Source organism: Rhamphochromis longiceps, linkage group LG23 (assembly GCF_057381845.1).
Source record: "Rhamphochromis longiceps isolate RC_006_pf linkage group LG23, R_longiceps_female_GT1.1, whole genome shotgun sequence".
NCBI classification, from domain to species: domain Eukaryota; kingdom Metazoa; phylum Chordata; class Actinopteri; order Cichliformes; family Cichlidae; genus Rhamphochromis; species Rhamphochromis longiceps.
Window position 1 is genome coordinate 39,787,996 of NC_140578.1, and position 14,517 is coordinate 39,802,512.

General features: G+C 42.4%; 2 protein-coding genes across 4 annotated transcripts in view; one reads left to right on the forward strand and one right to left on the reverse strand.

Moving 5' to 3' along the window:
* Positions 1 to 198: 198 nt before the first annotated feature.
* LOC146642550 (FUN14 domain-containing protein 1) lies at positions 199 to 5,945 on the reverse strand. 2 transcript variants are annotated; one of them, XM_085398562.1, is made up of 5 exons: positions 5,563 to 5,945; positions 4,983 to 5,151; positions 3,101 to 3,176; positions 2,472 to 2,600; positions 199 to 2,185 (listed from the first exon to the last, which is right to left on the reverse strand). In XM_085398562.1, exons 1-5 carry the CDS (start codon positions 5,783 to 5,785, stop codon positions 2,108 to 2,110), a joined length of 675 nt encoding a protein of 224 aa, XP_085254688.1. In that variant the 5' UTR covers positions 5,786 to 5,945; the 3' UTR covers positions 199 to 2,107. The 2 variants fall into 2 exon arrangements, with proteins under 2 accessions (XP_085254688.1, XP_085254687.1); XM_085398561.1 differs by having other exon boundaries at positions 2,466 to 2,600.
* A 290-nt stretch (positions 5,946 to 6,235) lies between these two features.
* LOC146642551 (lysine-specific demethylase 6A-like) overlaps positions 6,236 to 14,517 on the forward strand; it is a 35,611-nt gene continuing 27,329 nt past the window's right edge. For both annotated transcript variants that reach the window (XM_085398558.1, XM_085398559.1), the window contains exons 1-2: positions 6,236 to 6,658; positions 6,797 to 6,860. In XM_085398558.1, the coding sequence (XP_085254684.1) occupies positions 6,480 to 6,658; positions 6,797 to 6,860 (243 nt within the window). In that variant the 5' untranslated portion in view covers positions 6,236 to 6,479. The remainder of the gene's footprint in view (positions 6,659 to 6,796; positions 6,861 to 14,517) is intronic.

The following is a 14,517-nucleotide window of genomic DNA, read 5'->3' on the forward strand; positions in this document are numbered from 1 at the left end:
TTTGATGTAGCCCCTGACCTAAAGGAGTCAACGCCATTGTCCTGCCCTTTAATCCAACTTAAATCTGCTTGGCTGCTCTTTATAACAAAGTTTAAACACCAGGTGGGTGGGGCTTCAGTGCTCACCCGTGATCGTTTTTTAGGAGTTTAAAGTGAAACAAATGTATGAAACTAAATGTAGGAGCAAACAGAGACCTCATTATTTTAAAATGACCATATTTTATCTAAGGACATCATTATTATCCATCTCTGCAGTGCACATATTACACATGCAGGTAAATTAGATATGGCAGAATCTGGCTCCTTTAGAAGGTTAATGAATTTCTTATCAATTATCTTATTTAGTTTAACACCATCAACAATTGCAGTGGGGTGGAGGTGTATTGCGAAGTAGGATTTTATGTAAGTTCTCATGTTTGAACAACTACAAGTGGCACATGGTGAGCAGGACCTTAATAACACCACTGAATAACGCTACAGTCTGCATGCTTGGTCTTAACTAGCTGCCATGTCTGATTTACTCTGCTAATGTTGCTTTATAAAATAATAAAGATTTATCTATATGTTGGCTGTTAATCACCAAGAATATTCAATCTCTAAATTATTTCGCTTTGATATGCCTCTTTCATTCACAGAACCACTGAGAGTACAAAGTGCTAAAATAAATATATTAATGGTAAATTCATAAGATTGTTGCAGCATTCATTACCAGTTCTGATCATCTCTCTTACTGAAGTAGGAAGGTAACAATTTGATGCAAGGCTACAGCAGAGAGCCCGGGTGATAGTGAAAACCACCAACTTGATAAATGCAGTCAAATCTGAGGTTTAAGATTTTATCAATCCAGCTACTGCAAAGACAGAAAGCCAGACTGTTGAGATTGCTTAAAAACAACAAAGGCTAAATGAAAAGCATCCTTTTTTTAATGTTACTATCATTTAAAACAGCATAGGGCAACTTTACTTCAAAGGAGACATAAAACCAGGAAATAAGAGTTATCAAAATCATATTAAATACAAACACAAGCATACAAAATACCAGCTGGATGCAAAAACAAAAAACCAGCTAAAACATTACAGTATATTGCACCAGTAGAAAGGGCAAAAAAAACCAAAACACAATAAGCAACGTGTGATAACTGGACTCCCCTATAGCTGATTAACATGATGAAGCACAACACAGCAGCATCGCTGTTTGTTAATGCTACACACACCATCAAATGCATGACGACAATAGCGGGGGCGTAGGAGTCAAAATTGCAGCTCCATTATGCTATGTAACCACTGGACCAGTGTCTCTTTGGGCATATGGCTTGTGATGGTGGTAATTAGGGCACAGCAGATGCTCGAACCTTCATTTAAGGGCATTGTGGAGCTGGGAATTAGGGAACAAACTGTGGGGGTGGGGGGGTTAATACTTCACAAATTAAACTTACTAATGACGTGTTCTTTATCAGCATGGACTCCAGTTCAGAGTGGAAAATTACCTTTTTACTTTACCCCCCCAGTCAGTGTGACCAACATAACTGGGTTTGCCAGCATGCTTTGAAAGGCATGCGACCCCGACAAACTGTACAGCTATACTAATAATAATAAAAAAAAACCAACAACTAGGCACCAGACTGGGGGCTGGTGTTACCTTCCCACTCTGCCGCCTTCCATACTGTTTATATAATATTTACTTGTGTGTATGTGCTTGTGTGCGTGTCTGTTTACAGCTCTGAAAAAGGGGCTTGGCTATATATTTACAATGGCGCCCACATATGCCACAGAATCCACCTGGCAAACACTTGGGACAGTCTCATTTGCACGAGCAAACACAAAAGACACTCCAAGTTGTGTTTGTAGCAGCTTGATGCTTTCGGAAGCATTGTTCACAGTACAATCCGACGGCCCACGATCCTCTTACCAACCCACCACCTCACACACATCCTCTGAAATGAGCACTCGAATGATAATAGCAAGCTAGGATTGATTCAGAACAGGTGGTTTAGTGTTCAACATAATTCCCCATGATCACTTTTGATCAAAACACACATGGAGCAGAGAGGTAAGCGAAGGAAAGTGATGATTCACAGTAAATGGAGATTGTAGTGTGTGCGGCGGCCTTTAGGAGGCCAATCCCAAAAAGAAGCCGCCGACAAACCCGCTGGACAGGACGATGTTCCTCTTTATGAAATCTGTCGCCTGCAGAGGAGAGACGAGGGAAAAGTCAAATCAGAACTAACAAACAAAACAGACCCCAGCACCTCGAAACATCTGATTTGGTTTGCCTTGAGCCTGCAGTGTCACAGCTACTTGGTGTAGTAGCTCGACAAGTACACTAGAGGGCACTGCTGGCTTGGGAATGGACCCCAATACATGCCCCCCCCAATATTGAAATAATACAAATTAAAGGAAGATTGCATTTAGCTTGAGCAGAAAAACAAGCAAGAAATAAAGAAAGAGCAAGCTTTGTTCCAGGTACCTTTACCTCCTCAATGAATGTGTTGATTTCTGGGGCTGCTTTGTTTGCCTTCTTCTTCAGATGCTTCTTTGCTTTGTTCACATCCTTCTCCACCTTCTTCCAGTCCACCTGCACGTAGCCACTGTGATTGGCAATCTGCAGAAACAGACAACAAAACAAAACTGATGAGCGTTACTTTGTCCTTCTTCATATTTGCCTCAGCTCTGCACTCTGAAGGACAGAATCCCTTTCTGGAAGCATGTGTCCACAGTAGGCCTCTGATATCATCTTAAAAAATTATTTTGTGTTCAGCCTGATAATCAAGTCATCTGGGTGTCTAACTTTACGGGTGTTTAATCTACTTGCAAAATGAAGAATGCTTTTAAGCGACAAAATAATGCTACTGACTGAGCTGAAGCACCCTGTAAGTGTCCAGATGGCCTGTGTCCATTTAGTGCCAGCTGACACACAATGCTCGCCTTTCTGTGGTGGAGAGGGGGGACCAGCTGAGTGTCATGTCGTACAGCTGGCGTCTTCACTTGTCAATGGAGTTATGTTAATCTTACAAAGCACGTACTTCTCTATGACTCTTGATGGAGAATTGCTAAATATTTAACGACTAAGCCTAAACAATCACAGCATTACGGTGCTCTTACCTGTAAAAGAAGGAACCCGCCACCAATAGCAGTAGCTGCTATCTTCCCAACTCTCTGGAAGACATAACCTGCACACCTGTAAGTGTTAAGAGAAAGGGTGGGTTACTTCCTTTAAAATATTTAAAGGGGAATCAATTATGTCAGTTTTCCCTGGGCCTGATTCATACTTGAAAACAGTCATTATGTGTCTTTTCCTCATAGTAGCCATCCCTCAATACTTTCTCCATTTAAAGGAATGCATTATCAGGGACTGCAACATCTAGTCCTTTTACTGAATCATTACTAAGGCTTTGCAGTTCATCTATTGCCTATTTAAGCTTTTCACCCTTCATTTAAATCGAGCTACTTTTGACTGGCTACCCCATGTAAACAAAAAGGCGGCCGGGGCTCCTGTTCTCACAGATGACCATTATTATTATTGTTATTATTATTCGGGATGTCTGCTGTCACCAGTGGGCTTAAACTAGTAGTTGGAGGCTGGAACTTTTGGCTCACAGGCACTGCTTATACAACGACCTCATTATCTCATTATGAATCTTTAACCGCAATTATTCTTCTGCCACAGCGGATCAACTCTCTCCATCTCACCCTATCCCAAGCATCCTCGTTTGTCACACTAACCTTCTGCATGTCCTCCTTCACTACATCCATGAATCTCATTGTTCATGATCCACATGATCTAACTTGACAACCCAGCTCTTGGGAGCACATTGGCTTGTGGCTCCCACCACTCTTCAGTGTGAAAAAAGGGATACTGGACTTCTTAAGGCTTGTTATAATGTTTCACCACTCATCAAGTTCGAAAAACAAACTGTGGAGAGTCCCGGGTGTTTATGGTGCGTTCCAGGAACCTGAATTCAAGATGGTGCATCCCAGCGTGGGGGGGGAAAACAAAACAGATACACGATTACACAACGGGGCAGCACAGATTAAAAGTTTTATTACTCTTCAGTTCGGTGCTTCCATCTTGGATTGTTAACTCGGGTTTGGTGCGGCTGCTCTGAGTTCAGGGGGCGTCCCAGGTGAAAATGCCAACTAGGAACTTGGAAATCCCAACTTCCGGCTTAATCTGGAACGCTCCATTAAACCCCAGTGGGGGGTTGTCCCCTTTGGAGGTGGACATTAAGGTCGTTGCCCCACTATCGATCACACGAGTTATCAATTGTGGATCAACGACATCCGACTCCAGCCAAAGTGTAAAAAAAAAGGCACAGGTCAGTACAATGAAGGGTGAAACCACTATGAGACCTCATGTGGGGTCAAATACCCAGCTCTTTCCACCATTTGCCTTCTTATTTCCAAGCTCTAGAAAACTATGGCAAAGACGATTAAGAATCTACACAGTACCTGCCACTCTAACAGCATAAGTACATATTGTTTGGAGGTAAAGGCATACAGAGTTTCCTTTAATGTATATGGTAAATGGTAAATGGACTAGTTCTTATATAGCGCTTTTCCACTCTTCTGAGCACTCAAAGCGCTTTACACAACTTGTGCATTCACCCATTCACACCCATTCGCACAAGCACAACTGACATTCACACACATTCATAGTCCGATGAATGCATCGGAGAGCAATTTCGGGTTAGTATCTTGCCCAAGGATATTTGGCATGCAGACTAGGGGAAGCCGGGAATCGAACCACCAACCTTCCGATCAGTAGATGACCTGCTCTACCACCTGAGCTACAGCCACCCACCCACACTGAATCATTTTATTGGTTTAGCAATGGCAGCTCTACAAGTAAGCGGTGTGTTCTCACATTAATTATTTCTCTGCATATTAATGTCCCAAGTTCAAAATAGCCCAACATTTGCTACTGTGTTAAACACCAATTGGATCCACATATGTCCCAGTGAGAACACAGACCCTGAGTCCTTACCATCCAGTCACTCCTCCCATCATGAGCTGAGTGGCCACGGAGTACTTCTCAGCAATGGGGCCGGAATTGTTCCCAAACACTCTACTCCACCACTGGTGCCTCCGGGCATACTCAGTCAGGTCCACAACCTCATAAACCTCATCTTCGCTCTCTGGGTCGTCCTGGCCCGCTATGAAATTGGAGTGAAATACAAAGTTAAAGGGCTACAATGTGCATATGCTACACCTCGCTTACATTCGGGGTGTATTTTCTAACAGCTCAGGAACTGTTTGCACCCTGTGTGGTCCTATTAACAAAGCTTAATCTTCAAGTCCTCCTAACTGCAAAAGCACTCCAGCCTCCACAGGCTCCGAGGGTGCTTATTCTATGTAAATGAGTTTGGAAGCTAACATTAGCTGGCTAGCGTCAAATGGCTTCCAGCCTGGACGCGAAGGTTCTGCTACCGGAGACCAAAAAGCACGTATGAGCCACGATAAAGCCCTTGTACCTTTTCGATTATTGCTCATGGAGGAAAAAATAAACGAATTTAAATGCGAATTGTGATCGCACAACGGTAATTTCTAACAAACAAAACACCAACCTTCTCTCTCATCCGCCGTCGCCATTTTGGAGAAACTAGTTATGTCATCAGGATGTTGACAAAGATAAACCACGCCCACATTATGATGCCGCTGCCACGTCAGTTGAAATGCTTTCATTTTGCTTGATTGGGCTTCAAGCAGTTTAACAACTTTATTTGATAAAATGCAGCAACTCTGCAAGTCTGACTGTGAAGACGTCATAAAAATAAAGGTTGGGTGCATAAAGAGTCGCGTGGTTTGACAGGATTGGAAAAAGTTATGCTTCGCAGTCACTTTTTGAATAATCTATGAGCGAAAACTGACACCCATGTGTCAATATGTATTACTGAATATGCGATGATGTCTTAGCGTGTGAAAATTAGAGCATTTGTCGGGAAAATAGTGCTATGGTTCATGCACAAGAGAACCACGTAAAAAAATATGTATTTATTTTTTTTAAATATTTTATCAGGGAGGATTTTTTTTTTTTTTAAATTAGTGGTTTTGCAGAGCGAACACGAATATTTCAGATAAAAGAATAGTATAGCAGGGAAGTCATATGGTGGTATACACGCGCTCCCATTGGCTGGAGAGGGGCGGAGAGGGCGTGGCCAGAGCGGCGCGTGGGTTCGCTTGGGTGACACAATTATAACAACTTTATCTTCGCGGCCGAAACGCGTTTTATTTGTCAAATACTCACATCTTGGATATTGTACTCAGTTATTTGCATTCAAATAGCTGCACGATACCACTTTGTGATGAAAAATGTGACGTTTGAGGAGCTACCCGGAGAGCGCTTCTGTCCCCCCCGAAAGGATTTACTACATCGAATCGCATCTTTTCATCCCGGAGAAAAGTTTTTGATCGTTTCGCTCCCTTCAGTTTTCCTTCTTTGATTTGGCGGAGCGATCCGTTCGTCCCCGCGTCGCGATTTTCCATGCAATCGTGCGGTGTGTCTCTCGCCGCTGCTGCCTGCGCTGCTGCTCGGAGTCTCGGCTCGGCTTCTTCTAGTGGTGATGAGGGAAAGAAAATGGCGGCGGGAAAAGCGAGTGAAACAGAGGAGGACTTTCCGACACTGACAGCCGAGGAGAGGGATAGTTTGGCTGGGATCGACAGGTCGGAACAGTAAACCCATGCACTCACACGAACGCACACTTTGAAAATTGATTGTTTTATTTTGCCTTGCATGTCGATATTGTCCTCGAGCCGCTCTGCAAGTGATACTGAGCTGCCTGTGTTGTCTTCTGCTTGCAGCTCACTGTTTGGATTTCAGAAGCTTCATGAAGATGGCGCCAGAACGAAGGCCCTGTTGATGAAGGTAGTGAATCTAACTGGATGTATTTTGCAACCGAGCAGCACCCGGGTTTACGGGACTCTCTTGAATCTGTCATTAGTCGTGCATGGCGGTGAATTTGCTTTCAAGTGGCAAGCCAGTCTGAGTGGCCCTCTCGCTACGGAGACCAAGGCCAGCTAGCCGCAGCCCCTCTTAGCCAGGCAGCTAGCTCGCTAGTTAGCTACCCTCTTCCGATGAACAGCGACCCTGCACCTGCGGCTAACGCCGTCTCGCTGGCCCGCCCGTGTATCCGGCTAGCTACTGCTCCCTTCATTTGCCCGTAAAGTTAGCATATGTTAATGTTTTCCTTTTTCTTTTTTTTTTTCGGAAACCGCCCTTCCCCTTTAGCTGAATAGCTATCCCATACAGCCCCGTGTACTTGTACCACTACCAAGACAACGTCGTCACGGATTTGTGTAACACATACTGGAAACGGTGCTGCACTATAATGAGTAAAGTTTTGTCACATTGAAATTGTGTAATTGTAGCTGCTAAGATATCCCTCCCACCCAACCTCAAACACATTGGTACTCGTATGTCGCGAAAACATCGGTGGGAGTAACGGAAAGGCTGTAGCTTTCTTCGGGGTGCACCACTGACGTTATTTGGTAAGGTTAGCTGGTGCCCGTAGCAATTGCATTTCGTCTCGTCTTTGGCACAGTCTGGAGTGTTTTATGGCATTACGTTGGCCCATTTAAAACACTTTCGGGGGGCCTGCTGCGCTCATTTGTGTGTGTTTGGTGTCCGCGTGAACGAGTTGACAAACGTTACAAGTAACGTTAATGGCTGGCTTGCCTGTCCAAGATGGCGGGACATGGCGGAGTGACACTGGTAGCTATATAACCTATTTGCCGTGAATATTTTTCGGACCCGTTCGTGTGCTCGCTAAAGCGTGGCTCGGGTTTTCTCACGGGTCTCGGCCCTCCGTAAAAACGTGTCCCTCTCGCTGACCTAGGTGGTGTCACGGTCCTTTGTTTACAGTTTCCATTGGCCCTGGCTTGGACTCTGCATGTGCTCTCGAAGCTGCGTGTTGAACAGGCACAGTCTACCTGTGTGCCTAACATGTCGCTTGGCTAACAAAGAGCAAAGCCCTCTCTTCTGAATGCATCGCAGAACTGTGGAAGATGGGGAGAAAGACAGTGCTGCTGACAGCTCGTGATATATTTTTTGTTGTTTTTTTGTTTTTTTTAGGGGTGGGTGGGGGATCCGTGAATCTTGTTCACTAGGTGGTGTGGGATGCCTGGGAAGTGTTCCTTTCGCGTTAGCAGCAGAACGCAAGAGAAGTCTGCCCTGCTTCCAAGCTGAAGGCAATTAATGCACAATGCTTGAACTCTCTTTCTTTGTAGTGCTGACAGACTGCCCTGTATCCATAGGCAGCTTCCCAGTCCAGCTAACTTAAAGTGTTAGCTGTGTCTTTGTTGCTGTCTACAACCAACAGACATGATTCAGAAACATTTTATATAAGCTAGAAGGGACCCTTAATGCAGGGTCCTTTCTAGCATACTGTTAGTTTCCAGTACTTGTGGATCTGTTAACCTTTCCCATGTGGATTTAAGGTTTGACAGCACTGCATTTGATTTAAGCCGGTTTATAGCTGTAATGCACAGCAAATTTTTACCAGATTGAGAGTTTCATGTGGGATACCGTTGTTGTCCATGCAGAAAATATGTACAAGTTTTGGGGTTACCTTATAGTTCTCTCAACTCCCCTCAAAAATAATCATCAAACAAACACATATGTGGTGGGCTCACGAGCCACTCACTTTAGCAATGTTCACTCATTTTGTTGCTTTCTGCGTTGAATACATGCGAATGATTTGGTGGGTTTCACATCTCCATTCCCACTTGCAACTTATTAGTTCAGAACAGTAGCCCTGTCTGGCACTTTGTACTGGTCGTGTCGCTCGCGCTGTTGGTAGGTCTACTTGTGGATGGGAGTGGGTTTAACGTTGCTTGACAGAACTAGGTCATTGTATCACAACCCGTTATCGGACAGCAATGACGTAAATTTAGACTAACTAGGTGGAAGAGAAACTTTCAGCTTTGGTGTGTGCTTTTTTTTTTTCTGTGTCTTAAGTGCGACGGTTGGCAAGATGCTTACAGCAAGGAGGGTCTTCGAGTGGGGTGTGGCTGATGGCTTTTTGGGTGGAGTTCATGTGCTCTCCTCAGTCCACACACACTCACGTGAAAGCTAGATATTTGGACGCTTCTTCTGTTGCGTCTGAGGCGCTGGCTGTGCTGCGGCTCTGAAATGGTTAAGGTCATTTACAGAGGACAGCTCTTTCCCACAGGGATTAACTTAAATAATGCTAGTTGCAGACATTTAACATGCTGTTTGACTGTTACATACTGGTTGAGTCATTAGCATGGACGCAGGATAGAAAGCAGCCACCATTCATGCTACACTTGGAAGCTGAATCCCACACTTCTGCCACTAAGTCTTTGTAGGACATTTGTTTAGATAACTGTAGACCTGAACTGAGATATTGGCCATGGAAGCTCATTGTTGCCTCGCATTAAGGTTGCTCTAGCGTCAAATCACTCAGTACCCACAGCTACTAAAAAGACCATGCGTTATCAGTCAGTAATTCCAGTCCCATCTTTCACAGCCATGTAATCAGTGATTGTCTCTATTAGAGCTTTTTGTATTTCCACTGAGTGAGTAAAAATGTGTCCACAAACTACTTGGTCTTATGATGAATAATGCCAAAAGTGGGTCTGTTATGCTCATTCCAGTTCCATATGTTTGTTCTTGGGCTGTAAGAGGTAGCTTTGCCTATATCGCAGGTCATGATCGTCCTTATTTATCTTATCTTGAGAATTGTTTAGTCTGAAACAAGTAATACTACCTCCAACCTAACCCTCCCTTTAAGGGAACTTTCTTCTGACTGGCTTGCAGAATGTTAGAACAACAGGTTTGGCTATGATAGCCATATTAAGGAATATCCCCCGTTCTGACACATCGGCAGCAGCAAGACTGTGACAAAAATCTTTAAAATTGAGCATGTAGAACAGTCCGAAGCCTGAGCTCTAGGATCACTTTCATAAAGGCTGGTGATATTATTTAAAACAGAATATAAATGACAGAAATATTGTATTGCTGTATTGTAAAAACCATTCAAGAATTTTTCTTCCCGCCCTCCCTCCAGTAAATTAAATGTATTGCAAGTACAGGTACTTCACAAGAATGTCCGAATGCTATAAAAATGTTAATAATATTAACATATTAATACTGTTTTGAGCAACTGCAGGTCAGTTCAGTTGTTGGCAAGGTTGTGTGCAATGATGTCATACGCCCCTGCATGAATGAGGTACTCTAAATACCATGGTATTAAGAGTATGCCAATATCTTGACAATAGAGAAGTGGCCAACTTGTGGCTATCTGTGCAGGGCGGAGCCACACTCCATAGTCCTTAACATGTTCAGGTTCTTCCATAGTACTGCTTTGGTAGGTTATCTGGGTATTTGACCATAGGGCTGTTCGATATAACGATATATATTGTTTGACGATATAAAAACGTCTATCATTTCATTTTACACTATCGTTTGTTTCGTGGTGTCGCAAAATAAACTGTTTACGGCAATATTTTTTCATCGTTTTGATGGTCACTGTAGTGGCTATATTAATTTTTTAAGTTCTCTCTTTCTCTTATATTTTATATAACAACAATACGGACGGACAAGCGCCTGTTTTTATGCGTTGTTGTTAGCAACAATGACGGTAACAGCATCGCGTGTCCGCTTGTTTATGTTCCACATAAACCTTTCACAATAAAGCTCAATATCCTGTTGAGACTTTTCAAAATAAACTGAATCACATGAAAGAGCAGATTATTTACGGATGAGAATTAAAAAAGAGCCGCCAGGTGCTAAAAAATAAACCTTAGACTCAAACGTTAGAACAGGCTTTTCCCCGCAGCACCATGTGTAATAAATACTCACAAAGAAAACGGCGGCCTTTACAACTTATGTCTAAAAATGTATAGTTTCATGCATCGGTTAAAACACTCGACTCCAGCTACATGACGCGCAGCTGGAAACACTTCCCGCAAGACGAGCTGCCCGAGATTCACAGAATTTACAGAAAATGTTACATTTTTGTGATTTATATCATTATTGGGACGATAGAATTCTTATATCGGGATATGAGATTTTGATCATATCGCACAGCCCTATTTGACCAAGTTCTCACATTATATTAAGTCGTGCACTAGCTGAAAATAGAAGTTTGTTTTGGATATTTTTGTATGTGATGGCTTGGCGCTTATTTCAAGCTGATGGCACATTTAGTGCAGATTAAAATACAGCTGTGTTTATTCAATTCAATTCAATTTTTATTTATATAGCGCCAAATCACAACATAAGTCGCCTCAAGGCGCTTCATAGATACAGAGAAAAACCCAACAATCATATGACCCCCTATGAGCAAGCACTTTGGCAACAGTGGGAAGGAAAAACTCCCTTTTAACAGGAAGAAACCTCCGGCAGAACCAGGCTCAGGGAGGGGCGGCCATCTGCTGCGACCGGTTGGGGTGAGAGAAGGAAGACAGGATAAAAGACATGCTGTGGAAGTGAGACAGAGGTTAATAACAGATAAATAACAGATTTATCTGTGCACATGTTTTATGGAATCAAGCTGCATTAGTCTGAGCTGACGGAGGTGTTCAGTTAAAGACCATGTCTGTGTTGTGAGTTCAACTACATATGTAGGTTAAATAATCAATGTATTTATTTTTTTTAACCATCAGGTAGTACACAGCTTCTATATGGGTAACACTATGCATGTGCACAGGGCTCATTCACAAGTACTACTGCAGACAGTTGAGTATGCTCTACTTCGTTTTAGGCGCTAAAGGGGGAATGAAAAGTTGTTAATTTTGCAACAGTGCTGCTGTTTTTGACCAGGCAATCATAGTTGTTCCAGATATGGGTGGTTTTAACCTGGCTGCTCTAGCACAAATGTTTGTACCACTCATATAAAACCAATAATAAATTAAAATGTAACTAAATCGGAAAATGTTTTTATTTATGTGCATGCTGCTTTTGTTCTTTTTGTTGGGCTGCTGGTTTAGCTTACTGAGTTTTGCAGGTGACCCATGTGCCATAAGGCCCAAGTTCAAATCCGCCCTCAGGCCGTTTACTGTGCGTCTTGCCTACTATCCTGTTAAAGAAAGTCTGTAAGCCCAAATAGTATAGTTAAAAAAAAAAGAAGAAGAAAAAGACTTTGACCATGTTTTTTTTGAGGGGGGGGGGGGGGTGATTGTGGTCAAATGTTCAAACAGCAAGTTGCTACACGTTTGATTTAGCAGATCTGTTTATTTGTATTATTAAATATAATAATAAAATAAATATTTTAAACACCAGATGCTGTTTTTGACACAATCCTTAAGGATTTGTGTCTCCTCCTGGGATTGAAAAGAGGATCTTCTGCTTGTTGGGCAAATGTGTAAACCACCATACTATGTCTGATGTCTGCTTTCCAAAATGCGTTCACACGGAGTCATGTGAAATCACAGGTTATGGTATTTTATTTTATTTTTTTTTTTAAGAGGACAGTATGTGAATACAATGTGGGGAAGTATTAACAGAAGTTTAAAAAAATAAATAAATGCAAGTGCAAAATTATGTCAGATTGTGACTGTGATTTTTGTTCATTTTTAATTAACTGCCTAGCTCTTATAGATACACTGTACTAAACTCTTGAGCCACCCCTCATTTGTTTTTATTTAGCTTTGATTGAGCCAGGCTAAAATGTTTGCAGTGGTTAATGTGATATATAAACGCTATATTAGCTGTAAAGCTAACACATTGTACCTAACATTATTCCTCATGGTCAGGCTGCTCCACAACCATTCTAACATTCTGTCAACGAAATATAATGTTGACATTAGAAATAAATGGCTATCATCATGTCTGTGACTTATACCCACTTTTTTAATAGAGACGTTTATTTACATGGGATGATCAAACAATAGTACAGGTGCTGGTGCCCACTACTGAATTTTTTAAATTTGTCTGCAGTGTAAATGGTAAATGGCCTGTATTTGTATAGCGCTTTTACTAGTCCCGCCTAGGGACCCCAAAGCGCTTTACACACCCAGTCATCCACCCATTCACACACTGGTGGAGGCAGCTACAGTTGTAGCCACAGCTGCCCTGGGGCAGACTGACAGAAGCAAGGCTGCCATATCGCGCCATCGGCCTTTCTGGCCAACACCAGTAGGCGGTAGGTAGGTGAAGTGTCTTGCCCAAGGACACAACGACCGAGACTGTCTGAGCCAGGGCTCGAACCGGCAACCTTCCGATTACTAGGCGAACTCCCAACTCCCAACTTGGGCCTCGGCTGTAGTCTTGAATCTCTGTAGATTGAATAATTACACCAAATATTATTGTTCTTACTGTTTAATATTATTGTAGCAGTAGTGTTCCCTCATTTATCGCGGGAGTTGCGTTCTAAAAATAACCCACGATAGGTGCACTTCAGAGTCACAATGCTTGATTTGTGTAAATTTGACAAGCTGAAACTAGAGCAGGGAGATATGACCAAAAACATTTATCACGATATACATTTGAAAATTTGCAATAACGATATGACTGAATATATAATTGACATTAGACAAAATACAACTCCACAACTTTATTAGTGCAAAAAACACAACAGTGTATTTTCAGTTAAACAAGCAGCTGTTTTTTTTAATGTGCATTAAAGTTATATAAAAAATTAACAGTGAAAATGCAAATTCCTTGCTGACAGTTTAACCAAAAGGCATTTCCAGTGGAAATTGGCCGACATATCCTCAGCATAACCATGTATAATATCCACAAAACCTAAAAAGAGGTTATGCACACACAATACGTTAATATTATGTTGAAGCACAGTACTTATCACTCCGCGAGGCGCCTGCCTACGATAGCTGTAATGCTCCGACAATCCATCAAGCGGCGCGAGTTGGTAGCTTAGCAAAGTCGTACTAAAACATTTGACAGATTTTCGAGCGCCGTGTACATAAAATCGTTTCGAGGTCAGTAAACAACCAGAATTCATACATAAGGCACACGGGATTATAAGGGACACTGTCGATTTTCAGAAAAATCAAAGGATTGATTTTAAGTGTGCCATATTTTCCAAACAACACAATAATAACGACGGCCCGCTAGCATGCTCTACCAGAAATAGTGCTTTGTTGTGTATCTGACGGACGAAAGCTAAACCAGTTCCACACCACTGAAGTTGCAGCATTTTTGTAAACCAATTCTGGTTCATCTGCTTCATTCAACGATCCGTTTTCGCCCTTCTCATTCTCTGTCGCCGCCATGCTTTTTCTGCCATGTGTGTATGAAAACAAAGGCACTGCGCATGCGCGTTTTACCCATATTCTATCGCGATATTTCATTTTCTTATCGTTACCCAACATTATACCGGTATTACTGTGAACGGTATGATATGGCCCAGCCCTAGGTGAAACCATTCTGTACTGTACAGGAGACACGGCACGGAGGAGACTGACAATGGTCTACAGCCAATCAGGACGCAGAACACAATGCACTGTAAAAAAAACAAAAACAAAAAACCAACCAAACCAAAACAAACAGCATGCAAAATTGCACAAAAAATCTGCAAAAACAGCGAGGCTGCAAAAGG